We start from the raw sequence: 25,299 nt of genomic DNA on the forward strand, positions 1-25,299 counted from the left end.
AATAGTAACTGGCACAACTCCTACATATCTGAACTCCTTTGTTCAGGTCCACAACCCTTCACACACGCTTTTCAAATGAAAGGCATCTGGCTCCTCTGCTGCTGAAGAGCTCTATACGTCTCAAACCAGACTCTTCTCCTCTATACTGTCCTACAAAGCCGAACTGCAGTAACTACATTTTTGTTCGAAATTGAGTTTTAACTAAAAATTAAGTCCTTGATGTCTGTTTTATCTTGTGACAAAGATTTAGCTTTCAATTTTGCTTTATTTCAGAGAAATAATTATATAAAAACCACAAAATTTCACTCAAAACCAAGCAGTAATTGCACTTACCACGGTCTGCTTTGGATATACTATATACTACCGATAATTTAAACATAAAAATAACTGAAATTATCAGTTTATTTGAAAGGAAAGGACCACTCACACTGCCTAAAAGCACTTATGACCTATTGGACTTAAACTTGACCCACGGCACTTACTCTTGCGTTGTTTCTTGACTTCATCTTTGCTTGTGTTGTACTAACTCTCAGATTTACGTCGCTTCGGATAAAAGTGTCTGCTAAATGACATTGTAGAGTTGTAGAATCTTGCATCTAATAGTTAAACTTTAGAAGCACAAACAACTAAACCCATGTTTTATTTAGATCTAGGTGAGATGTAGAATGTATCCGATTCAAATCACAAAAAGCGTTTTTTTGTACATCTTCAAACATTTTTTATTTTCTAAGGATAATCTGCCATGCTGACTGAGTTTGGCTGATTCCACTGATTTGAAAAGGCTGCCAAGCTTCTGTTGAGTCTTGGTATGTAAACCAGGTGCAGCTCATTGTCAACATCCAGCATAGCCTCTGATCACTCCACAGTTACAATATGTTGAATGTGGGTGCATGCTTCTCTTATGGCTCTTCATCTTATTCATCATTAGGCAGACATCTTTTTTCTCCTGGTCCATGAAAGAACTCTGTATTTATTGATGATATATGGAGTCTTATTTTCCACTTGCTGCTCAGTGTAATCTGTAGTAGAAGATAAACAGCAGGACCAAACAGAGCTCATACAGTCAGTATTGTCACATATCAATGCAACACTATCATCTCAGTGGGTTTTTTATTTGTATATGTGCTTCTAAACCACAGGTGTGAGTGCTCCCAGGTGGTCAGTAGGTAACTCAACATCTCCACCAGGGGGAGCTCACAGCCCAACTGCTGAGCTACTTGCTGTCTTTTTCTCTTTCTCTAAGTCAAGTTTGCGTCATAGAAATCTGGCAAGATAATGTTTTATAAAACACACACATTTTAATCGACAATACAAAATGTGTGCATGTGACCATTTTTAATTAGTCTGTGATCAGTGTGTCAGTGCCCCGTCGCAGGCTGAGTGAAACTTACCTGACTGACTGAATTGTAAACTTTTGAGAGTTTGAATGCTATGTGCAACAGTGAATACCAATTGAATGAGTTGGAAAAAGAAGTGTCACCTAGTGTGTAACATGCACTACGGCTTCAATGTGGCATGGCATACTACCTGCTCTAGTTTCATGTAACCGCACTCGTTCACATTTCCTCCTGGACAACTTCTAAGGCTCACAAGTCTTTTGTTTTCTATATATATACCCCACCTCTCGCACAATGTCAGCTGGGATTGGCTCCAGCCCACTGCGACCCGAGTGCGGACAAGTTAAGGATAATGAATGTGATGCACCGTGGGCGTGTGGTTTACGCAGGCAAAGAAGCTGACGTCCATGCATAGCTGTGAGTTCCAAAGGTTTATTTAATCCATTACGAGGAAGCAAACAAAGAGAACAAAGAAACATGGCTCCTGCTGCCTAACTTCGCTGTGTTAAAAAGCCATCGGCCCTCCCAGGTGCATGACGGCCCTCTGCCTACCCTCCTACCTATATAACCTCAGCCGGTGTCAACCCAATTTCCATGAAACACAAAAATACTATGTAAACTAAATACACTAAACTAAACAATTAACTAGCAAAACAAGATATTATCAAAATAAATAGAATAATCAAACAACACTCATTGTTATTAATAAACTAAATAGACAGAGTGATTGTCTGCCCTCTGATAGTCTGGCAGGTTAAGGATAATGAATGAATGAATGAATGAATATTATACGGGTATATATATATATATATATATATTTATTATGCGGGTGGAAATCTTTTTATTTTTTTATGTGTGACATAGTTTGAATGCAGGAGTTACAGACCAAAACGCTCTCGCCTTGATAATTCCGCCACTGTGCTGGTGGACTTTTTTTTTATTTTTTTTAATATATTTTTACTGATTCACAGTTGCAGTAAACAGTACAATCGAAGAGACATATTTTCATTTTCTTATATAACCCAACACCCATTCCACTCCCCCAGAGACCCTTACATCGTTGTATTAATAGGTTAATACACCAGATCAACTTGTGTCATTTTTTGTGTATATACCAGATCTGTAAATGCCATTGTTAGGACATGTTAGGTTAATGCCGCACTACCACTTTTTTTCAAGGGAAAAACTTTTTAATCTATATTTAGGCTTGAACATCTGCATAATTATATTGTGGCGGCTGTGGCTCAGTTGGTGGTTCGATCCCTGACCGTCGCAGCCTACATGTCGAAGTATCCTTGAGCAAGACGTTTAGGGTAGTCTCTGCCACCAGTATGAATGTGAGTGTGAATGGGTGAATGAGCGATGTCTGTAGTGTAAAGCGCTTTGAGTGGTCGCAGGTCCATTTGCCATAATTATCTGTGTGACCTCCAAGAAGGTGAAGGTATATGTATATACCATGATATTTGACGCAGTCTGGTTTTCAGACTTTGTGTTATGCTAAGCTAAGATAAGCTAAGCTAACCACCTGCTGGCACTGGCTTTATATTTACATATGGTATTGTTTGACGGAAGCAAATAAAATATCAACTTTCCCCAAAAATTCAGACAATCCTTCCTTCCAAATGTTTCCCAAACACACGACAACCTGCATGAACAGTTTCTTTATTGAGTCATACAGCATACACTTTACAGATAACTTGAAGCCTATATGATAGCACTTTCACCTTGTCACTTAAAGATATTCAACGTGTTTGATATACTGTTGTTGATTGCCTCTATTTAACAGTCAAAGTGTGGTTTGGCAGCAGCAGTCGGAGGATCAGTAGAAGGCTTTGGCCTTCCCTTCGGGTGTCAGTGCGATAAGGTTGCCCCTGGCATCTTGGTCCTTCTCAATGGCCTCAAAGAGAGACTTGAAGTTTCCTGCCCCAAAGCCCTGGAGAGAGAACACACAGATGGCTAATTACCCAAAGATCTGCCGTCTTCTATGTCATTTGTTATGGCTCTGGGGATCTTCTCTCAGACTCTGTTCGGGGTGTTAAAAAACTTTGATGTTGGATCACGGCAGATAAATATTCTCACAGGGTTCAAACATCCACTCGGCTCTGACAGGGACAGGGCTCGCAAATTAATCATGTAAATATTTTCATGGATAATCAAAAGATCAAGTGTTGGCGGTTGCTCTGAGAGATTCTTTACTGTGGTTCAGATTCAGTTTCTCACTTTCATGCATTGTATCCACATCTGTAGGCTCGCTGAAACGCTGCAGAGTGACAAGATGCGCCTGTCCTGACAAGCAGAACGGGTGCTCGGTGTTATAAATGAAGTGCCACAGGGTGAAACCCAATCCAAAGATCCCCCTCGCTGTGAAGCAGGCAGCCTTTTAATCTGTATCTGTGATAGATTTACTGAGCTTTTACAAGTGGGCTTCTGTCATTCTGTTCACACTGGGTGGGAGCTGCAAACAGGTGTTCAGTCTGTCTGTCTGAAGGGAAGAAACAGGACCACAGGCCTGCAGATCCCACCACAGTAAGATTACCCTCAGATTACCAGTCACACCAGTAGTTTGTGTAACTGGTCTGTGGTACTTACAAAGTGGTTGTGACGCTGAATGACCTCCAGGAACAGGGTTGGTCTGTCCTGCACAGGTTTGGTGAAGATTTGAAGGAGGTAGCCCTTGTCATCAAAATCAACTAAGATTTTCAATTCCTTCAAAGGAAACACAGTTTATATTTTAAAATATGAGCAAGAAAGGCTGTGAATTATGTCCCGCTTGATGTAATAATATTACATCTCTTCACCTGTAAACGATCGAGATCCTCCTTCACTTTAATCTTGGCGTTTTTGAGGTTGGCCCGCAGGCTGACGTAGTACGTGTCAGGTGCTGAGAGGAATTCCATCCCTCGGGCGCGCAGGTTCACAACCTGATTTTAGACCAAAAAAAAAAAAAAAAAGCAGGATTTAAAACTCGCCTTTACAGGTAGATTTGAGGCAGCTGTGTGAAGATGAAGTTTGTGGAATAATATGACATTTTGGTATTAATGGAACACAGGAGACTCACAGCTTGGATTATGTCTGTTGTGTTGAGGGCGATGTGCTGAACACCTGCTCCCCCGTTGTAGTCCACATATTCCTGTGAAGAGGAAGAAAATATTATGCACTGCAGCAGAGCCAGGTGCAATCTGGTGAGTTTTGACAAGCAGCAACCTCCGGGGCAAAAACATGAAGCCAACGCAGTTGTGCTGAAATCTGCAGTTCCTCAAATGGCCACTTGAGGCTGGCTCCAAAAGTGAGTCCATCCCCATAGACCCCCATGTTAAAATGCCCAACTTTACAGCAGAAATAAACATGTTTACAGACTGAAATAAAAAAAAGATTTTGGTTAATTTCCCACATTACAACTATTCAAGGGGTGGCTTTTTGTAAAAAAAAAAAAAAAAATCACCTGTTTGAATTATATTAAGGCTTAAAGTTATGCATAATTAAGGACATGGCCGCTGTGAGTGACAGGTGGGTGCAATCACAGGTGTGGCGTGTTTCAGCAACTATGTTTCATTCGGCCCTCTTCAGCTCCCCTATCCTCCGACTCTTTGCCCATTTTTGGATTAGTTCGGAGTGAGGAGGAGTCAGACAATGCCTATATGGCGAGGCCAAATTTTAAATTAAAATATCAGAAAATGACAACTGGTCAAAATAATCTGATAATGCAAAAAAAAAAATGTCCTCATAAAATCAGATTTGGTTCAGGTGATCAGCTGATCAGTGTCTCATTAAGCAGAATGAGGAGCCTTGTGTTGGAATCGACACTGGAATGGACCGGCTGCCATAGAAGTAGATATGCTGATTTAAGAAACATTTGTGAGAGTGGCCTCTTAATTTTTTCCAGAGCTGTATATATGTCCATATTTTGTACCGATTTTCTGCACCAATTTATGGTAAAAATGTATTTATTTAAGAAAAACACAAAATTCAGGAGACAAGGGACTATTCAAAATGTAAAAGTATAATGGAATATAATGCAGCAAGGCTCTCAGGCATTCTGTGTTTAATATTAATCTCTGCTGAGTCAACACACATGTAGGCATTCAAAACTTGTCCCACCTATCTGTGTTCCCTGAGATTTCCAGAATAAATATATTCATAAGAATATTTCAAGAAAATACTCTACTTGTCCTGTATTAAGCTGCCTGTGGTAAACAGAATGTGTAGCAATAAACTGAAGTGATAAAGTCACACCTGGATTTGTGAAATTCTTTTCCCGACTGCAGGTTCATTGATGGGCATCTTGATGGTCTCTTCATGGTTGGTCACCACTATGGACCTCAGTGAACTGTACTGCGTGTGGATCTGCTTGTCATCTATTGACCAGAACCGATGGAACAACAAACAGTTCTGATACCTGGAATTTGGAGAACACACACAGAAAATGAGATGATAAGATAAGTGAACAAACCGTGGCCTATTTTTGGTATTGTCTGGATACACTTTACACCCTTTTTTCAAAAACACAATTGGGCTAACATATAACATGATTATAACATATAACATGATTATAATATGATTGGGCTTGTAGTGCCTAATCATGTTATAATTCCCTGAAAATGTAATCAAATTTACACTTAATCTGATCAAAAATGTAATAAATCCTGATAGGAGAATAACTTGATCAATAATGCAATAAAATATCCTGACTAATGTCGTAACAACATGTTTACCTATGATGCAACACCTTATTACATTTAGATGGAATCAACTGTTTTCTTTTCACTTCTCACTTGTGTAATGTTCACTATCTTCTGCATCTTTTTGTAATTATCAGATGGAGTCTAATCTAAGATCCACTCTGGTCTAATGAACAATCAACCTGGGTATGGGCATGATCATTTCCCTTTAATAGGGCTTTCAGTATAATGCATCATGGTTGGAAATTACAAATGTGGAATCAGTGTCAAATAATTCCAAAATCCAATTTATTTATTTATTTATTTTTTAAATAATTTTTGGGCAAATTATTATATTATTGTTATTATTACATTTTTCAGTCATGGAAAAAAATATTAGACCACCCTTGTTTTCTTCAATTTAAGACCATTTTCCATGGTTTTCTTGATAATAACTAAAATCATTATCAAGAAAACCATCAGCTCTTAATTTAAACTCTTATGAGCTATTTTGTTGTTATCATTATATTTGTCCAAACAAATGTACCTTTAGTTGTACCAGGTATTAAAAGGAACAAGAAACTCAATAAAACAATGGTCTAATCATTTTTTCCATGACTGTATAATCAGGTTTAGGGTGAAAATATGCTGGGGTTTTTTCATATTCCAGTCATGGTTCTACTGGATTCATCTTTTGAATATCTGGCCCAACATGTCACGCTGTGACAGAGTTGGAGTGACCGTGTGCAGTGTTTACTTGTCCTTTTGCCCTGTGTGTCCGCTGTGCCCAGCATGTGTACGTGCACTCTAACAGGTATCTTACCAGTCTGATATTGGCACCATTTGGTCGTCTGGCTGGTTTCCCACTATGTGATCGATGAAGTTCAAACCTGCTACTGGACTTCAGAGAAGAAAAAAAAAACACACTGCATTGGTACTTTTCCATGAGATTGCATTGCAGACATTTTTGGAAAATATTGTTTCAGAAAATCGCTCACAGTTTGGCTAACAGAGGATCTCTAAACAGGGGCTGTTTGTATCCTGGCAGGAACGGGCCTTTGTAGGGAGTGAGGTACTCAACGAGTGTGTGTGTTGTATCTCCATACTGAGGACACAAAATAATGATTCCAGTTTCATGTGTGAATTCACATGTTTTATACATAACATTATGTGCTTACATACCGTTTGAATGACAGCGTACTTGACCCTCCCATGGCTGTCCTGCTCCACCCAGGGCTCCTTGATGACTCCAGCTCCTCGCTCTTTAGCTGTCTGTCAGTGGGATAGTTTTGGGATCAGTTGGAAAATACAGAAGCTTAACAACAGTGTTTCTTTCTAATGACAGCTCTTGAAGGCCCTCCAGTGGCTGAAGACAGAATATCACCAATACAGGTGCATCTCAATAAATTAGAATATAATAGAACAGTTAATTTATGTCAGTAATTAAATACAAAAAAGTGGAAATAACACATTATACAGATCCATTACACACAGAATGAAACATTTCATGTCTTAATTTATTACATTTCTTCTAATTATAATGATTATGGCTTACATTTAATGAAGACCTAAAATTCAGTGTCTCAAAAAAATGTTAATATCACAAAAGACCAATTTTAAAAAGTATGTTTAAAATGGAAATGTTGGCCTCTGATATGACTCAATACTTGGTTGAGGCTATTTGACTTGAACTACTGGAAACGGACTTTTCCATCATATTCTAATGTATTGAGATGCAGCTGTAGTGCTCTCTGGATTAACTCTCTGACCTGACAGTCAACAGAGAGAGTTAATCCTAACCACCAGTCTGACCTTGACTGAGGTAAAGAGTTCAAATGAGCCACTAAACATCAAAGCTGCACCACCAGCATGTTTGTTCCTATTTCAACACATACTGAGTGCACCACACGTAGTATCATGTTGGGCTTAACTAAATTTGAAAAAGAAAATTTCAGACTGAATCAGAGTGAGGGATTTTAAATCTGTTAGTTCTCTTACCTCAACTACTTAGAAACTATAGTATGTATGAACAATGTACATTTACTGAAGTACTAATTTGAACTTTTATCTAAATTTTCTGCTGCTTTATATTTTTACTCCAGGCAAATAATGTATATTTCACTCCTCTACATGTACAGTCATGGAAAAAATTATTAGACCACCCTTTTTCTTCAATTTCTTGTTCATTTTAATGCCTGGTACAACTAAAGGTACATTTGTTTGGACAAATATAATGATAACAACAAAAAAGCTCATAAGAGTTTAATTTAAGAGCTGATATCTAGACATTTCCCATGGTTTTCTTGATAATAACCAAAATAATTGTCAAGAAAACCATGGAAAATGTCCAGATATCAGCTCTTAAATTAAACTCCTATGAGCTATTTTGTTGTTATTATTATATTTGTCCAACACAAATGTACCTTTAGTTGTACCAGGCATTAAAATGAACAAGAAATTGAAGAAAAAGGATGGTCTAATATTTTTTTTCCATGACTGTATATATAAAGGTCAAATAATGTAAAAAGGAATATTTTAATGTTTTCTTAAAATGATAAATCAGCTCTAGGCGCTGCATAAATACTGTGAAATTATCAGAAAGCTCAATCCACAGAGAAATGCCAACAGTCTGTATTCAAAAACTGTGCCTTCTGTCAGGATAGAGGTAGAAAGTGAGGTTACAGTCATTCCTGGACTGTTATGGCAGTGGTGAGACACCTGTCACAACCTGATCAGCACAGGGAACCTGATTGGTTCAGGACATATCCCCTGACCAATGGGCTACCCTGACCCTCACCACTGACCAATCACAGTTGACTTCTAAAACCAAGCAATAATCTTCCGGCTTGAAATTGAAGCCAATGTGGAAGTGACTTAAACCTGCATTATTTCTAATTAGTCAGGCGGCTTAGCTAAATAAAGGGGACACACTGGACAAATGCACCAAATTTTTCCACATGCTTTCTATCACCATAGGTTTCAATTTTTATGTAGGTCCGACCGCTTAGGAACTTTGAATTACATAAATACATGGTGAAAATGAACATCTATTTGATCAAATAATCATCTAGTGATATTCTCAATAGCTTTAAATGATTCTTTGACCCAGAAAATGTATATTATGACACCAAGATTGACCTTCTAAGTGGCTTTGAAGATATACTGGCTCTCATAGACTTTATATGGCTGCCACCTCCGATCTGCAATCTGGAAAAAAATTTGATGCTTTTGTCTGGTGTGTCCCCATTCTTCTTAAATCTGGTCCTAAGCCGCCTGACTAAATGGCCAGCAGTGGTTGTAAAGATGAGTTTAACTGTATAGAAGTCTATGAGAAAATGACTCTACTTCTCACTTGATTTATTACCACAGTAAACATTTTCTTAATGAGTTTACGGTCTTATTGCTAGTTTCAATTCTTCTTCAATACAGCATGATGTTTATTTTGTAAATTATGATCCTATTAGAGGAATATAGACAGACTTTGAGCCTTTTACAATGTGTTTTTACTTTATGACAATTATTGTAACATTTTGGTAGTCTAAAATGTCTTGTGTATATAATCACAGAGCTTTGGGAGTAATGTTTGTAATAATTGTACGTTTGTAATTTTTCAGACAGTTGGCCACACTGGTCACATCACACAAAAAAACATAATTTTCATGCTCCTGCAATTAATATTCAGCTCATATTCCGCCTCCATTGTTACCTTGACTAAGAAGTCACAGTCCTCCACTTGAAAAGCGATGTCTTTGGCTCCGTCTCCGTGCTTCATCAAGTGTCCTCCCATCTCTGAGGGGAGATGAAACCATGTTAAAGTGCAAACACGCTGTATATCATGTTCACAGCATATCATATTTTATATAATCTTATATTATATATATATAAAAAACTTGCCTTCATTTCCAGGATTAAGTGGAGATTGAAACTCAAATATTATCTGTAAGGAGAGAAGTAGTTGTTGTGTATCAGAATCATTGATCATTGATATAATGAGTGTTAATTCAATCAGACTGCATACCTTATCCTGCCTGATGACATGAGACACCACCTCTCTGCTGCCCGTCTCCAAACCCTTATAGGCCAAAGCCTCGAACCCCATCTTATCACAGTAGTACGAGGCTGCCTGCAAAGATATCAGCTCAGTCTTTGCTGTGAGGAGAATTTATGATGGACTATATGCTGCAAGACAGAGTTAAATGAAAGACTTCCCTTCCTGCCAGAAATATATTGATTCTGGGTTGCACAATCCATGCTGTGTGTCGTCTGGCCTGTGTGCTGAACCACAAAGTCTCTACAGGTATGTTTTCATGTTTGTTATATTAAAAGTAATTCAGATTTATTATGTTTTCTGCTTACATCGCATGTCATTTTAATTAAATGTATTGGGCCATATGAAAATGGGTAAATTATTTATATTTATCAATTCATCTGCAGCATGTCCTCTGAAAATGTTCCTGTTTAAAATACTTCATAATATCTTTTAAAAATGCACATTATATTTTCCCAAAGGTGAAGATGTTGTATTCAATATAGATTTTTTCCCCCTCAAAACCCAAAAGATATCAAGTTTTTGATTATATATGACAAAGAAAAGCACCAAAATCTTCACATTCTCCAAGTTGAAGTCAGTGGAAGTTGATTTATTTTTTTAATGTCATTTTTGCATTGAAAAATGTGATATTTTTCTCATAAAAATTTACAGGAAAATTGTCCTTTGTTTGTGATAAGAAACTTTTCCTACTTCTAAATCAAATTAAAGTCTTTAAAAAATCCTTTTGGGGGAAACCATGAAAACCTTTTTTTCTTCTTTTTTTTTTAGAGATACATGGTTCTCATAGGACACCACAAACATGATGATTTTAAAGGATATGATGCAATGCTGTAGGTTAAACTACACAACAGTATATAAAGGAGTGAAAATTAGCATAAACTTTAGCATCTACAGCAGTAAAATGAGACATACACATAGCAGAAATATTCATCCAAAAACATAATTTATATATATATATATATATATATATATATATATATATATATATATATATATATATATATATATATACATATATATATATTATACCTTAGAATTTTAGAATGCAGGACTTTAACTTTAGTGGAGTTTCTTACAGTAAAACAGTAAACAGTAAAATATTATATTCTAGTACTTCTACGTCTATATTATACTAATTATATCATAATTGTCAGTATCAATTATTCAGGACCGCATGTTTTTGAATGGTTTTGGACAATAAAAAAACCCAGAGGCTACAAGTTAATAATTTAGACTTAACCTGCAGATGTTTCTGTAAATACTGGAACACAATAATTTATATAGAAGAAAGTATAGAAAAGCATGACGAAGATGCAGAATGCTCAAAATGTCCAGATTTTCAAAGTTCATCTTGATCCATGTATGAATGAATTGGGTGGAAAAGATTTAGATGAACTGTATCGAAATCCTCAAACTGTCACAAATAACTAAAGAAGTAAACTTTGAGTCATTGTTCGATTACAGACCTGTTTTGCATTGCCGACCCAGAAGGTGATGTGATGAAACTTGAGAAACTTTCCTCTTGCATGCTATAAAGCAAAAGTACAGATTTTTATAGGCTGATAAGAAGCACCTTAATTAAGTGTTTATGCTTTAGAGCCATTAAATGATTAGCTTCAACTAAACACTTGTAATGAAATCTCATATCTCATTCAGGCCTTCTTCAAATACATCAAATAACATCCTGTCCATCTGCAGAGAATACTTTTATCTTACCTTCTCCCCTTTATCTGTGTAGCTTGTCTAAAAAGAAAAGGAAAGATATAGATCATTATAACTTCATCAAGTGCTCAGACTGACCCACAGTCAATAGATATAATTATTATCTCCTCAATTACTGCGCTCAGACAATGTTTAATGTCCCACAACTGAGAGCCTCCTCTCATCATAATTGAGTTTCTTACCATGCTGTGATTGTAGACCGGCCGCACTTCAGAGAAAAGAATGATCAAAATCTGCGCCCGGCCTGACGGGGTGCAGATAAGTACTGACAGAATAACTAACTGTGATTGGTTCGTTATGATCTACACCCACCTGTCCTCCTCCTCCTCGCTTACTGCTGCACTAAGGCAAAAAAGTACAAAGTTTTGTCATCCCTCCTGAGTCCAGTGTCTAATCAGTAGTCAGTCCTATAGTAGAGTCTCAGTCAAAGAAACATTGACCCATTAACCTCAGCATTGGGAAAATATTGAGTCCAATCACTCTGGTACATGATGTTTTTGCTTGAATATACCTTTCAGGTGAACATGCAGTAAGTTTAAGTGATGGGTGTTTATTTTAATAAAAAAAGAGTTATTATAACTTAAAACAAGAGTGTAAAATCAGGTCCAATAGCTTCCGATCTTGTTTGTGCAATAAATAAGTACAATTCCCTCACATGCATACTGCACGTTAAACAATCAGTGTCTGCTCTGTACAGTCTCCCATAAACACAAACTCTCTCATAAGGTTTTAAATTTATAAATAGCTCGCACTGATTTTTTTTACATTTATTTTTTATTTAACAGTAACTTGTTTTTTTAGTTTAAGGTTACTTGTTTTTTAGGTTTTTTTTACTGTCACTGGTTTTATTTAACTGTTATTTAAACCCCATGCATATAGTGTTAAATTTTAAAGTGTATAGTGTTAAAGTTTTTTTCTTTTGATGTGACCATATGTATAGTGTTCAAATGTTTTCTGTTCTCTTGCCATTTCTATCTGACTGTGACAAACACAATTTCCCTGCGGGATTAATAAATAAAGTATTTCTATTCTATTCTATTCTATAGAGTAAAACTAGGAGATTAATACAAAAATATTACATTGGTTGTAGTGTTGAGGTAAAGAGAGAGAGAGAGAGAGAGAGAGAGAGAGAGAGAGAGAGAGAGAGAGAGAGAGAGAGAGAGAGAGAGAGAGAGAGAATCTTGTTTTTTTGTTTCTGATTTGCACCACCAGAGGGAGCAATTTTGCCTGATTTAAACAGATATGCAATCATGAATTACATGATCAGTCATAAATCCAGAACTTTCTACCAACTGACTTTGAACAATTTCTCTTTTTTTATAATTCTTCTGAGAAATTAAATATTCAATCAAGAGCCTTTGACTCCCTTTCCATAAGAACTCAGACACTGAAATAAGGATAAATAATGGGCTGTTATCATGTTATCATAAGTTTAACTTAATTCATTAACACCCCATTCTCCTTTTTATTGTTCTCTGTTTCATCAAAGTATCTGTCATATCAAAAAACCTTATTATGATAGAAAAAATGTATTTCTCTGAATGTTTTTGACAGTATTTGAGGCTGTTAAAAATACATTAACATACAGTTAGGTGATCATGTGACACAGTGAGGCATTGTGTTGACTGGTATCAGAGAGCATACGAGGTCAGTTCCAGGCTGTTACAGAAAAAAGAAAAAGGCTGGTGAACAAAAATAGAGTGTGACCCCAGATACACTGCTGTAAACTGCACGAGCACGGCACATGTACGTTATATATACATGTGCCTCTCGCTGCCTGTGACAGGGAGCTGCACGAGAAAGACAGGCATCATAATAATAATTGTCCCTACAAAACTGCATAACTAGGCCTGCTGAGTCACTTCTAAGTGAAGTGTTTCATAATAATTCATTAATTAACGTCCAACCCTATACTTAGAACCCTAAAAAATCAGCAGATCTAGACACCTGAAAAACTGGAACATAAGAATATTAGGTATTTTTGCTTTGCAGATGTCATTTCCTCATTTTCCTATGACCTTTTAAAGGTGGTTTTGACCTCCCTTTCATACTTCTCTGTTTTACCGCTACTACTATTTCTCTTTTTTACTTTACTTTTATTCAAACATTATTTAAAAACCTATTTATTTTCCTTGACGTTCAGTCCCAGCTAGGCAAGAATCCTTGGCTTTTTACTTTTTACTCTTTTATTTCTTTTTCAATTCTAACTCTGTTTTTAAATTGAGTTTTTTTATTACTATTTTATTGTTTTAGTCTTATTTTATTGTTTTAGGTTTTTTTTATTTTTATTTATCTATTACTATATTTGTGTATGATTTTATTGTATTTTAATAACTGTACAGCACTTTGATCCAGTAAGGTTGTTTTTAAATGCTCTAAAAATAAACTTTGGCTTGACTTATTTTAGGATTTTTTTCAAAAATCATTGACTTAATTGTTAAATTAATTTTCAAAGATTTGCATTTCAGTTAAGTATTTAGTTTAATATACTATTTTTGTATTATTTCACGAATTATTGATCTATTCTACTGTTGAAAGTATGAGAAAACCCGGCCAGGTTATGACCAGTATAACGTGTGTGTGCGCACGTAAAGGACCGTGTATGTGTGTGCTCAGTTTGTGCCGCGCTGTGATTTTCTATTGGTGCGCTTCAGGAGCTGTGTGGCTCCTGATTGGCTCTGCTGTGGGTGTGTGGAATTCACTTGCTTGACCGTTGTAAGTTCTGATTGGTCGATAGGAATCCTGTAGCGCTATTGGTCCAGAATGCTCAGTTTCCTGCGTGACGATTGGCTAGCGCTGTTGTCATCACACAAGAATGCGGAAGTTGAGTAGTCTACTGAGTCACCGTTGTGTCAGCTGATTCTTTCTGAGTGAGTAACTCGGTTTATTTTTTAAAATTAAGTAACTTCTACTTAACGTATTGTATGTGACATGTTCTCAGGCTGTCAGACTAATGTTGGACGTGTGAACCTTACGCCGTGTTGTCGTTTTCTGTCGGTAAATGAGCGAATATTACACACCAGCCTCTAGTAATGTTGCTATCCGGTAGCTAGCATGATGCTAACGTTTGCAAACACTGCACATACACACACGCACACTTTCGGTTTGTCAACTAGTCGCCTCCTCGTACAGTGCCAGTCTGCGGTGAGGCTGTAGTCCACTTTCACTTTCACCTTTACCCTACGTGTCTTTAAACTTTATCTCTGTTATCATACAGTCACACCTGTTGTGTTGTCACGAGTCAAACACAGCACCTGTTATTCAGTGGAGCTGACAGTCTTACTGTTAATGTGGGGAATTTATTTTTAAATACACTGTTTCTGTCAGGGGAAAGTACCCTGGCATCCTTCACTGGACTTTTTTAATACTCAGGAGGAAATGAAACCCCAGTGCTTAATCTTCAACACTTTCACTGTCTCTGTAAATACTTGGCTTGCTTTGAGTATTTCTCCTTTTTATCAAAATCAATCAAATCAAATCAAAATTACTTTATTTATCCTTGAAGGGAAATTCAGTTAGTCTGGTAGAATCTCTGTTAGAATTAGACAGCCTGGTGGCTGGAGGAGCGTCCACTGCTGTTTTTTGGTCCATAAAGGTTTTGTGTAGCGGATGATCTGGGTATTTCAGGATGGCCTGGAACATGTTGACAGGTCATCTCTCCACCACCTCCTCCAGTGTGTCCAACCTGGCTCCAACCACAGAACCAGCTCTTTAGACCAGTCTGTCCAACCGCCTTGCATCTCTGTCTGATGCTGCCTCCCCAGCAGACTGCAGCATAAAACAACACACTACCACCACATACTGATAAAACATCTGCAGCAACTTACTACAGATGTCCAGAGCTTCCTTAAGAAAAAGCTCTTTTTGTAGAGTGTCAGTGTTTCGGGGCCAGTCCAACTTATTATCCAGGTATACACCTATAACTTGGCACCACCTTGATGTCCTCCCCACAGGTATTCACTGGCTGAAGAGGGGGCTTGAGCCTGCGGAAATCTATGATCATTTCCTTTTTACATGCCTTATCTGTTGTCCTCATTATGCATACTAGTGCAGTGCCCATAGGAAGTATGTATTCGTATAGTGTTACATTCAGTAGATTTTCAAATTATGGCCAAATGAGGCTGTGTGTGAAAGTGGGATGTACAATGAGGTGTAATACTCTTGCGTAGTGTTAATATACAATGTGTATGTTGGGTAATACATGGATGTACATTGAGATATAAAGAGAAAAGAAAAAGAAACGTAATCATTCAACATGGTTAGACATATATACAGACACAGATATAGGAGGGAATAAGTTTACATCCAGCACATACACATTGAACATTGATATTCGCTCGAAACTTTTCGAATATTATTGGAAAATCAAACCTTGTAGCACACTTTAAAACTCCGAAAGATAGGTAGGCTAAATAGACTTACAGATGAGATGAGTCAGGCGTGAGCTCCCCTAAAAGGCGTCCGATCAGAAACAGTGCAATGCTGCAACACGTCCTACGTAAATAATGATGAGTTGAAAAATGAATTCAAAAATCTTCAAAATCCAGGATGCACACCTTTGTGTCATGCATAAGCCACATACGAAATCTTAGGTCAGTCTGACTAACGGTCAGCAAGATATGCCCTAGACACACACACACACACGCACACACACACACAGACACTTCTTGCTTTTATAGATAGATAGATTGTCTTAAAGTGTAGATTATAATGTTTAGATTAATGTTGTATTTTGTCACGCCATTGATACGGGTAGTAAAAATAAGGAGCTGATTGACTGATTGGAGAAACGGGCAATGACACAATTGTGTGTTTTGGATAACTCACACCATGAACTTAATTAGATAACCTTTTACCAACCAGGTGTTTGTAATTCATTGTAAGCTTAATGAACAAAGTACACAGTAGCAGAATGTGTATTTGAAGACAGGTTTTACATTCATAAGTGCGTATAATGCCAGAAAGGTGTGGTACCTGGAATAAATAGTAACACCTCACCTTATTATATAATAGTACACACCCTAGTGTCCGCCAGCGTGTATGTGGAATGTGGAAGTTCGTTTCCTGGTAAGGGATAATTGTGTTAAATATATCACATAGAAAACACCCAGGTTGCTTCCTCCATTGTGTTATTTATTTATACAAGTATCTCCTATAAACTTGTTTCAGACTGATAAAGGAGACGTCACGGCACACGTGTTTAGTGCTTTGAATTACAATTTGTTTTCTTCCAGTTTATGAAATCCCCCAACATGTTTGCAGAAGCAGGATAACAAAGGGACAGTCACAATGTGTGTGTTGTATGTGTCTCTTATGAGTTAATCCACCAAATTGTACATTGATGGAAGAAAATACATTTTACCAAGTGGCAACCTCCAGGTCTAAAAGATGAAGCCAGTGTAGAAGTGCCTTATACATGCATTCTTGAACTGGCCAGCAAGGGCGACTCCACTGGTTGCAAAAAGTATTATGATTGTATAGGAGTCTATGAGAAACTGTAGCTACTTATCACTTGATTTATTCCCCCAGTAAAAACTTTCCCGGGGTTTCCCATTAATAACCTAGACTGTGGTGGCCATAGTCTAAGTGCAGTGCAAATGTCTCATTTCAAGCTACTGGGTGTTTATTTACACTATTCATAACACTTCAATTTGCTCTTATTCTAGAAGCTACATGTGTTTAGCGACAGGAAGAAGTTCATACGGATTCGCTTCTTGTTTACAGCGATGTTCATAAACTTGTCTATGGCACTGGTCAGGAATCAAGACGCTAAACTCTTGCTACTGAACCCACAACGCGACATATTCAACATTAATTTAATCCATAAAGATTAACTTCATATTATATTTGTCACTCAACTCACTCCCAGACTGTCTGGTTCGCTATTTCAGTGGCAGCAGACTGGAAACAAAAAAATAAGATTTCTCAGAGAGTTTTTTCTTTCTTTCTGATGCAGACAGGCAGGCACTTTTCTCTTTCACCATGCTGATATTGTTTTGAAGCAAAGAGGGATGTCGCAACTTGTTAATTAAATAATTGCAATATTGATAGTCATACATTGCATGCTGCATTCAAAACAAAACAGAACGTTTTAATCTCTCATGTGTTGTAGTGATAGCAGGCCTATTTAAACGACCCGCCAATGGTGGCTGACTTAATTTATTTTATTAGCCAATGTAGATTTTTATTTGTATTTTGTCAATGGCAAGTGCAAACACAGTATCAGGTCATTTTTAAGTAAATAGATTAGCTAAAATGTGAGACATTGTGACTTTATAAGGCAGTAATTTGTCAGGTGGCTGTTTAGTTTTTCTGATCCCAAATGTCCAAATCATCAATTAATGCAACTAAGTGACTAGATATTGTCATAGCTTTTGGTTATTGTAAAAAGTCTCGTCTTTTCCTGGTTTTTAAAGTCTGCATTACAGTACAGCTGTTCTATTATTTGCCTTTACCCACTTGGTTATTATATCCACATTATGGTTGATTATTTATCAAAAGTGTAATTGTGCAAATATTTTGTGAAAGCATCAATAGTCAAAACTTCAATATCATCTCAATATTTATATAGAGGTATTTTGTAAAAAAATATTGTGATATGTGATTTTCTCTATTTCGCCCTGCCCTACTTTAAAGGTTTGGTCTCATTGCTGCCTGTACTTGATTGTTTGTTAACTCACCTCATTACATTCTACTTGTACAGTTAAATTATCTGGCACTGTGTTTTGTTGAGTCAGTAGGTGACTCGTATTGCTTCGAGTGCGATGTTGTACCTTTTTTGAAAGCAATTATGACTGGTTGCCTTTTTGTGGTGATTTTTATATTCATGGCCGATTAGCAATGAAAGCCATCCCTTCTGATGAAATGAGTCATGAGTGAAATGTCGAATCCGTCCCCTGTAGTATGGTTTCTTTCACTTTGAGAAGCCTGGCACTTAGTGAGTGGGAGGGAGAAAGAGTAAGCAATAGAGGCAGAGCGAGCGAGGGAGGGAGGGAGGGAGGGAGGGAGGTATGTCATGCACTGGATTACAACCAGTATGTGTTTGGGAGACGGAGACTACTGCTACTTTGCAAGACGTTGAGCTTTAATTCAACCTTAAAAGTTAGTCTAAAGTTTCAACACAAAGCTTGATTCAGCACTTGGGACAGGTAAGAGAAGTCAACGTTGGGAATAGTATTTTGTGAGTTGGAAGCAGTATTTTTTTTTCTTTTTCTAGAGCTGTGTGCAAAAGGGGGGTGTGTCTGGAAAAAAAACAAGTGTAGGGAAGTGAGACGACTGCACTAAATGGCAAGAACTTTGATCTAGTTTCAAGTCCTTGTAATTAATGTTTTGTAGTTTAGTCTATTCCTAAACACAATGAAGTGAACACTATGTCCCTGTTTTGTCTAGCTGCCTGTGTGTTACTCTCTTCATATTAAACATACACTGGGCTTCCTGCCTGAGCGTGCATATGCACAGGAAGAGAAGGCACTGCAATATCAGAGTGTACTTTACGAGTGATTGAGGGAATCGAGTGTTTGCTGAGTATTTCACTTTGTCTTCATTTATTACCAGTGTTTAAACGTGTTACTTTATGTGTGCAACCCTCGATCAGATATCCAATATTACAATTCAGGCGTAACCAAGTGAACGTGTTATTAGAAGATAAGGATATCCACCTCAGTGTGCCAACTCAGCTGGAGCACCTTTTGGTGTATTGGGTGTGAAGGAGAGTTGTGGAGTTTGTCCTCATTTGCTGTCTACGTCTCCAGCAGTTATCTGTTTGGCTGCCCATAATCTGATGAGGAATGTTGAGTTTGCATTTCCTGTAAATCAGAGTCTCTCCCGGCAGGTCAGGTCAGGTCAGCTGCTCCAAAGTTTTCATTGCTGCGGCAGATTTCATGCATGTGCTTGCATGTCTGCCTGCAGCAGTATATATGTGGAGTGTTTACATTGACCAGACTTGTAGAGAGTGTACTTCTTGCCCCAGGCAGCAAGTTTGACCATAACTCCGTGTGCATCACAACACACTTGAATTGTTTGGATTTTGCAGTTTGAATAGGGTTGAACAATGAAATAGAAAAATATGTTTTGATTTTAATGCCAGCTTTCATTCTACTTGCTCTGCTTTACACCAAGGAAGGTTGGTACTGGAATCCAGCCTTTTACGCAATCACACACTCCACAACCGCCCACGAGCACGCACACACACACACACACACACACACACACACACACACACACACACACACACACACGGTGTCTGAAGGTAGTGTGTTTTTATGTTGGCAGGGACCATCGCTGGCACGGCAGAGCCCAGTAGACAGGAGGAGAGGGAGGGATCTGAAGAGGAGCGCCCAGACCGACTGTCTACAGCACTGGCTGGCAGCATGGTGAGCCAATCACACTATACATTGTTAAAATGTACTCCGTTGTGCAATCCTCATTGCCCTCTTAACTCCTCACATGCACATCCTACACAAAGCACAGGGTTTTGCAACATGTTTAACGACACAATGGGCCATTCAAACTTTTCTTACTTCTTACACTTGGCACACATGTGCTTTAGGGCTGCACAGTTAATTGTACATGTTAACTTGAACAATGTTTCCATTCTCCCATTCCCCAAGACAGTTTACATTTATTTTATTGTTTTGTCATACAGCAGTTAGCTTGTTACCAAAAAATACAGAACCAAAAAAATGTACTTAAAGGAGTAGTGTGTAGGATTTTGGGGTTCTATTGGCAGACATGGAATATAATATTCAGAATTATTTTTTTAGCAGTTTAAAATCATCTGACACTAAGAACGGTATTTTCATTATGGAGTCCAACAGGTTGCACTGCCATGTTTCTACAGTAGCCCAGAATGGACAAACCAAACAGTGGCTCTAGAGGGGGCCTGTTTCGTTTTTACATTACCTGAAGGCCACCATAGATTCTCCTACACACTTGGAAAGGGAGGGGTGAGAAAAGGGGTATACAGTTGGTTGTAATCTGCAACCTCACCACTAGATGCCATGAAATCCTACACACTTTAGTTTCTCCACCTTAAGTAGTGCTAAAAAAAAAAGGTCCATTATATCATGATAAACTGGACAAGTTTTGATTAGTTCTTTAAAAAGGGGACAAATGTTCTATTACACAGACTTTGGGTTCGATTCTTTCAGACAGTACCTCCAGCTTGCTTTTGGATTATCACCATCACATGTTTTGGGATGAGGAGCCAGTGAAAGCTTATGTTATTGTCACTACATTAGTGAATTATTCTAGCCTGGCATCGCCAGACTAATTTGCAAAATGCATGTTAGTCTGGAATAGAAAGTCTGAGTCACTTTTTTTTCATGAGAGGGAGTTATCAACAAGCACAGACAAAGACACCTCTGGATAAAACCAAAAAGAGCAACAAATTGTGTGACATAGAGCTGAGTTAAATATGTTGGTTGGTGCAGTGCTTGGCCCAATTGCAAGCGGGGAAAACATGGTGGTCTGGTTACAAACCTCTCTGTTTTCAGCTAAACAGTTACTATAATACGTTTCTGAAAAACATTAATTTGTAAAAAAAAAAAAAAAAAGGTTTGATGAGAGTTGTACTGTATGTCAGTCATTCTGTCAAACCCGCCGTGAGAGATGAACTCAGCCCAGCAGGGACACACCAGGTGGAAATCTGTCTGAATGGGAGAGTGACCATTTGCCAGAGCAAATAAAACATGAGCTTGGCAGATTGGACTGGTGTCCAGGCTACAGTTCTACTAGTTGTTCATGGTCCTTGTACAAAGGAAGTATGACATTTTTGGGATAAACAAATGTGCAAATTACAAATCACAATTTACCCACAGCAGCACTACTAAACAGAGATTTGTAGGACTGAGTGAAAGAAGACCGTCCTCAGGCAGCGTCTCTCTTCACCTCAGTAGTAGTTTACTCAGCAGGGTTACAACTTTATTACATTGTTTGTTTCATTCAGGAGCGTGCTTGGGCTTCAGTAAAAGTGTTGTGTAGCAGGTAGCAGATGTTACAAGTCTTTGATGTAGCTCACTGCCACGTGTCTTCTGTACCACTTTGTTTTGGAGCACATCCAGACCTTTTGACCTCCTTTTCACATGAATAAGCTCATTATAATATGTGGCATTTCAAAGTACTGAAGCATGAACCTCTGCTAAAATAAAATGCTTGCGCTGTAGTCCAGTGGTGAAGGTGTCCACCCAAGACAACCAAGACCTGACTCTGCTACAGTAAGTACTGATTTGGGATCTGTGTATTTTCTACTGGCTGCCCTCTAGTGGCCGTAGCGCACTCAGCTCTAATGCAAAGCTAAGACTAAACGGTTTTTGATTTATGTAACGTCGTCATTGAAGAAATTGGTGCAGGAATATGAAGAAAATAATTGTGCTGCTTCAAGCTGCTACATGCACTTTTGTTTGAAGCAGTGTTTTCTTGTGAAATGCAGAGTCTCAGATTTTTATCGATGTGAGACAAGCAGCAGTTTGTCCAATCATGCCGCAGTCGTGGGCCTTAGGGTTGGGTTGTAATTTCACTGAAGCATCATAAAAATAATGTGCAAGATGCAACATTATATATAGGTCACAACTCTACTTACATTTTAAAAGAGCCATGCAAGCAAGTGTGTGTTGACAATGACTTGACCAGTGTTAACAGTATATTTGACATTGCACAGATGAACAAGTTGTCTTAAAGCAGATGTTAAACTCATATTATGCAACTTTAGGATAGAAAATACTATAATATGCTTTTGAAAGTGATAGCACTGTTATACTTTATAACTTAGGGGAGAATCCCAGGCATATTATAGCTTGCTCTTTCTCTGCGAATGTACAGTAATTGTACTTCGGCTAGGACAGACAGCGCTTTTAAGAGAGGAGAAGCAGTGACCAGATGAGTGACAAATTCCTCTTGAACCTAATGGCTGCAGCCTTTATGGGACAGAAATAGGAAGTGTAACAGGAGGATGTGTGTCCCTGAGGTTCTGGTCAACTAGGTCCACAGAATGCCACCATGGCCGGCTGCCCAGCCCTCGGCCTTTTTATGGGACACTCAGTCGAGCTCTGGGTTTAATTGATGGTGGGGGCTGATGAACAAATAATGTGCCCACCGAGGCACGTAGAATGAGAACGCAGACCTCTGCTGGTCCTGGGCTAGTCTTGTGTTGAAGTTTAACTTCATACGATTCTGAAAAGTATTGCTTTGCGTTCGTGAGGTGCACTTTGGTTGCATTTGTCTATATTAAGAAGTGTGCTCAGCTGTAACTACACTTAACAGTGATGTCATGTGCCAAACCTACCCCAGAGTACTTTTCTACACACTGCAACAGGTGAAAAGTTCAGTCATTGGAGATCAGCAAAACAGCATAGTCAGAGGCATAGTTGGGGTGTTTTGAAGTGGGGTTATATGAGATACTCATCCTTAGTCAGTGTTTATATGTTTACATACAGTCATGGAAAAGGGTTAGGGTTCATTTTAATGCCCAACTAAAGGTCATAAGAGTTTAATTTAAGAGCTGATATCAAATGGCTAGATATAGATATAGACAGCTCTTAAATTAAACTCTTATGATATATATATATATATATATATATATGTATATATATATATATATATATATAAAATAATTTATTAGAAGATGACATTTGTAGTATTTGTGCCATTTTAAGTTGCTGTGGGACCACCACTAATGATATATTCTATCTGCTCTCAGCTGTTGTTGTTCTAAGGGTTATTTTCTCAGGTGGGATTGTGAGATGTTTGTTCCAGCAGTTTGTTCCACAGGTAATATGATCCCTTTAATCCTGTCTTGTGAAGCAGCCTTTAATTGCTTCCCAGCCTCCAGCTTTTTTTCGCTGAAACAAAACGGGAAGTATTGAGTTCATACTGTCGTCCACTCATGCTGCCGTATTGTTAGCAGGATAATGCGAGCATGGAAACAAGGACAATGGGGTTGCTTTACCCTGCCCTCAGTACCCACAATGCATTGTAATGGTACCTTGCTAGAGTTGTAGGGAACGAGCAGGAGAAGTTTCTGTGCCTGCACCATGCAAAGATGGGCGTTTCTGTGTCAATGCCACTTACCTGCTTACATAAGGATTACATCACCTGTATTTGTGCTTTTATTTTTTCAAAACACACTGACTAGACACCAGAAGCTCTCAGTGAGGGTTGTAGTTAAAGCCAGAGGGTTTATTCCAGGTTGTTGTTAATGATTCGATCGTTGCTCTCCTTGAGGGGACTTTGGCTTCTTGGCACCATTTAACTAATTTCTGACGTCTACATGTCAGCTTAGTTCTCTGTTTCTCCTTTAATTCAGTTCAAATAATGGTATACTTTGTTGCTTTCTTCAGTGATGTATATGCCTTTTATCAGAGTCTGTTGACCAGAACTACTGTATATTCAACATGTTTTATTTAATGCTTGAATGAACAAAAGTTGCACGACTGAGCACTTGTAGTCAGAAGATTGGAACGCCTACATGTTAACACTTTTAATGCATCAATCCTGCTTCAGGCTAAAAGGTCAGAGTTGACACAGCAAACTGTCACAAAACCCATTAGGACACATTATGGTATGCTGCAGTCCTTTTACCTAAAAAAAACTCTTAAAATTAGTTGGGAAACACTTGTTGTAGACTGCTGATTGCAGAATAGTTCCAGGTTATGGCTTGAGTGGTTTTGAATTGTAAAGGCATACAAAATAACTATGCAAATGCACAAATATTTTATGGAGTTTGGATAGATCCGTATAGACACCTGATGCCTCATGTATTATTCATATCCTACTATAGCTGTGTGTCAACATGTGGGTTGACACTCTGCGTTGGTAACTGGCTGTCCTCCTTTCCTAAAATAAAACCTGAGACACAAGAGGCCAAATCTGGTGCTCACAGTTGCAGCCAGTCCGGGCAGGGCTGGGCAGGGAGAGTGGGCGAATTTGATGCCCAGTGTTTAGTTTGTGGAAACACTTGTTAAGGCTGCAAGATTAAGAAATTTCTAGCATCTATACATCTTATGTTTTTTGTTCCCATATAGATGTGGATGCACTTGAAAATTATTTGAAAGTGATGCACTTTCAAAGGTTCAATGAACAAGTTGATTTACGCAAATTATATTCCATCTAAGCATGTTTTAGTTTTGAATGACATACCTATACTGCACGGCTGAGCAAAGAGTTAACGATTTAATCTCATAAAGAGAAAGCCCTCCACACGTACAATATTGATGAGGTTGCACTTGCAGAATATGGGAAGTCTTAATCATTGGACCTATGCCAAAGAAATAAACACTTCAGACTGAGTTGCAAAGCGATTTTCTGTCACACATCACAAGACAGAGAAGCTGGCATAGCTTCTTCAGTGTGCATTATTCTGCCTGTTACTCACTATGACAGCTCACACAAGCATTTGTGCACTGAAAACACTAATATAGTAGTGGGGATGTCTTTATAAAGCAGCTTTGGGCTTAACCCTTCTGCCTCACCAGGGACTACTTTTGATTTTTCGATATAGCCATGTTAATGCATATGGCATATATTTTGACAAGGG

General features: G+C 38.1%; 2 protein-coding genes across 4 annotated transcripts in view; one reads left to right on the forward strand and one right to left on the reverse strand.

The window, feature by feature from the left end:
• Positions 1 to 2,983: 2,983 nt before the first annotated feature.
• On the reverse strand, positions 2,984 to 12,018 carry hpda (4-hydroxyphenylpyruvate dioxygenase a). Its single transcript, XM_059352267.1, has 14 exons — positions 11,951 to 12,018; positions 11,763 to 11,789; positions 11,513 to 11,575; positions 10,014 to 10,118; positions 9,890 to 9,932; positions 9,702 to 9,784; positions 7,178 to 7,267; positions 6,994 to 7,100; positions 6,819 to 6,896; positions 5,571 to 5,733; positions 4,396 to 4,467; positions 4,136 to 4,258; positions 3,927 to 4,043; positions 2,984 to 3,270 (listed from the first exon to the last, which is right to left on the reverse strand). Exons 1-14 carry the CDS (start codon positions 11,951 to 11,953, stop codon positions 3,157 to 3,159), a joined length of 1,188 nt encoding a protein of 395 aa, XP_059208250.1. The 5' UTR covers positions 11,954 to 12,018; the 3' UTR covers positions 2,984 to 3,156.
• Positions 12,019 to 14,615: 2,597 nt separating this feature from the next.
• Positions 14,616 to 25,299, forward strand: part of mtmr4 (myotubularin related protein 4) — a 52,445-nt gene continuing 41,761 nt past the window's right edge. The window contains exons 1-2 of one of the 3 annotated variants that reach the window (XM_059351465.1): positions 14,616 to 14,638; positions 20,040 to 20,140. In XM_059351465.1, the coding sequence (XP_059207448.1) occupies positions 20,138 to 20,140 (3 nt within the window). In that variant the 5' untranslated portion in view covers positions 14,616 to 14,638; positions 20,040 to 20,137. Of the gene's footprint in view, positions 14,639 to 14,744; positions 14,766 to 18,812; positions 18,917 to 20,039; positions 20,141 to 25,299 lie in introns of those variants that run through there. The other 2 variants (XM_059351467.1, XM_059351464.1) reach the window with 2 other exon arrangements.

This window comes from Centropristis striata, chromosome 15, assembly GCF_030273125.1.
Source record: "Centropristis striata isolate RG_2023a ecotype Rhode Island chromosome 15, C.striata_1.0, whole genome shotgun sequence".
In the NCBI taxonomy this organism is placed as follows: Eukaryota; Metazoa; Chordata; class Actinopteri; order Perciformes; family Serranidae; genus Centropristis; species Centropristis striata.

Excerpts from the sequence above, each read along its gene's own strand:
- hpda (XM_059352267.1), bottom strand. Across the intron at positions 11,576-11,762 it reads ACACAGATAAAGGGGAGAAG|CATGCAAGAGGAAAGTTTCT; the intron begins GTAAGATAAAAG and ends TTTGCTTTATAG. Across the intron at positions 10,119-11,512 it reads GGGTCGGCAATGCAAAACAG|GCAGCCTCGTACTACTGTGA; the intron begins GTCTGTAATCGA and ends ATATCTTTGCAG.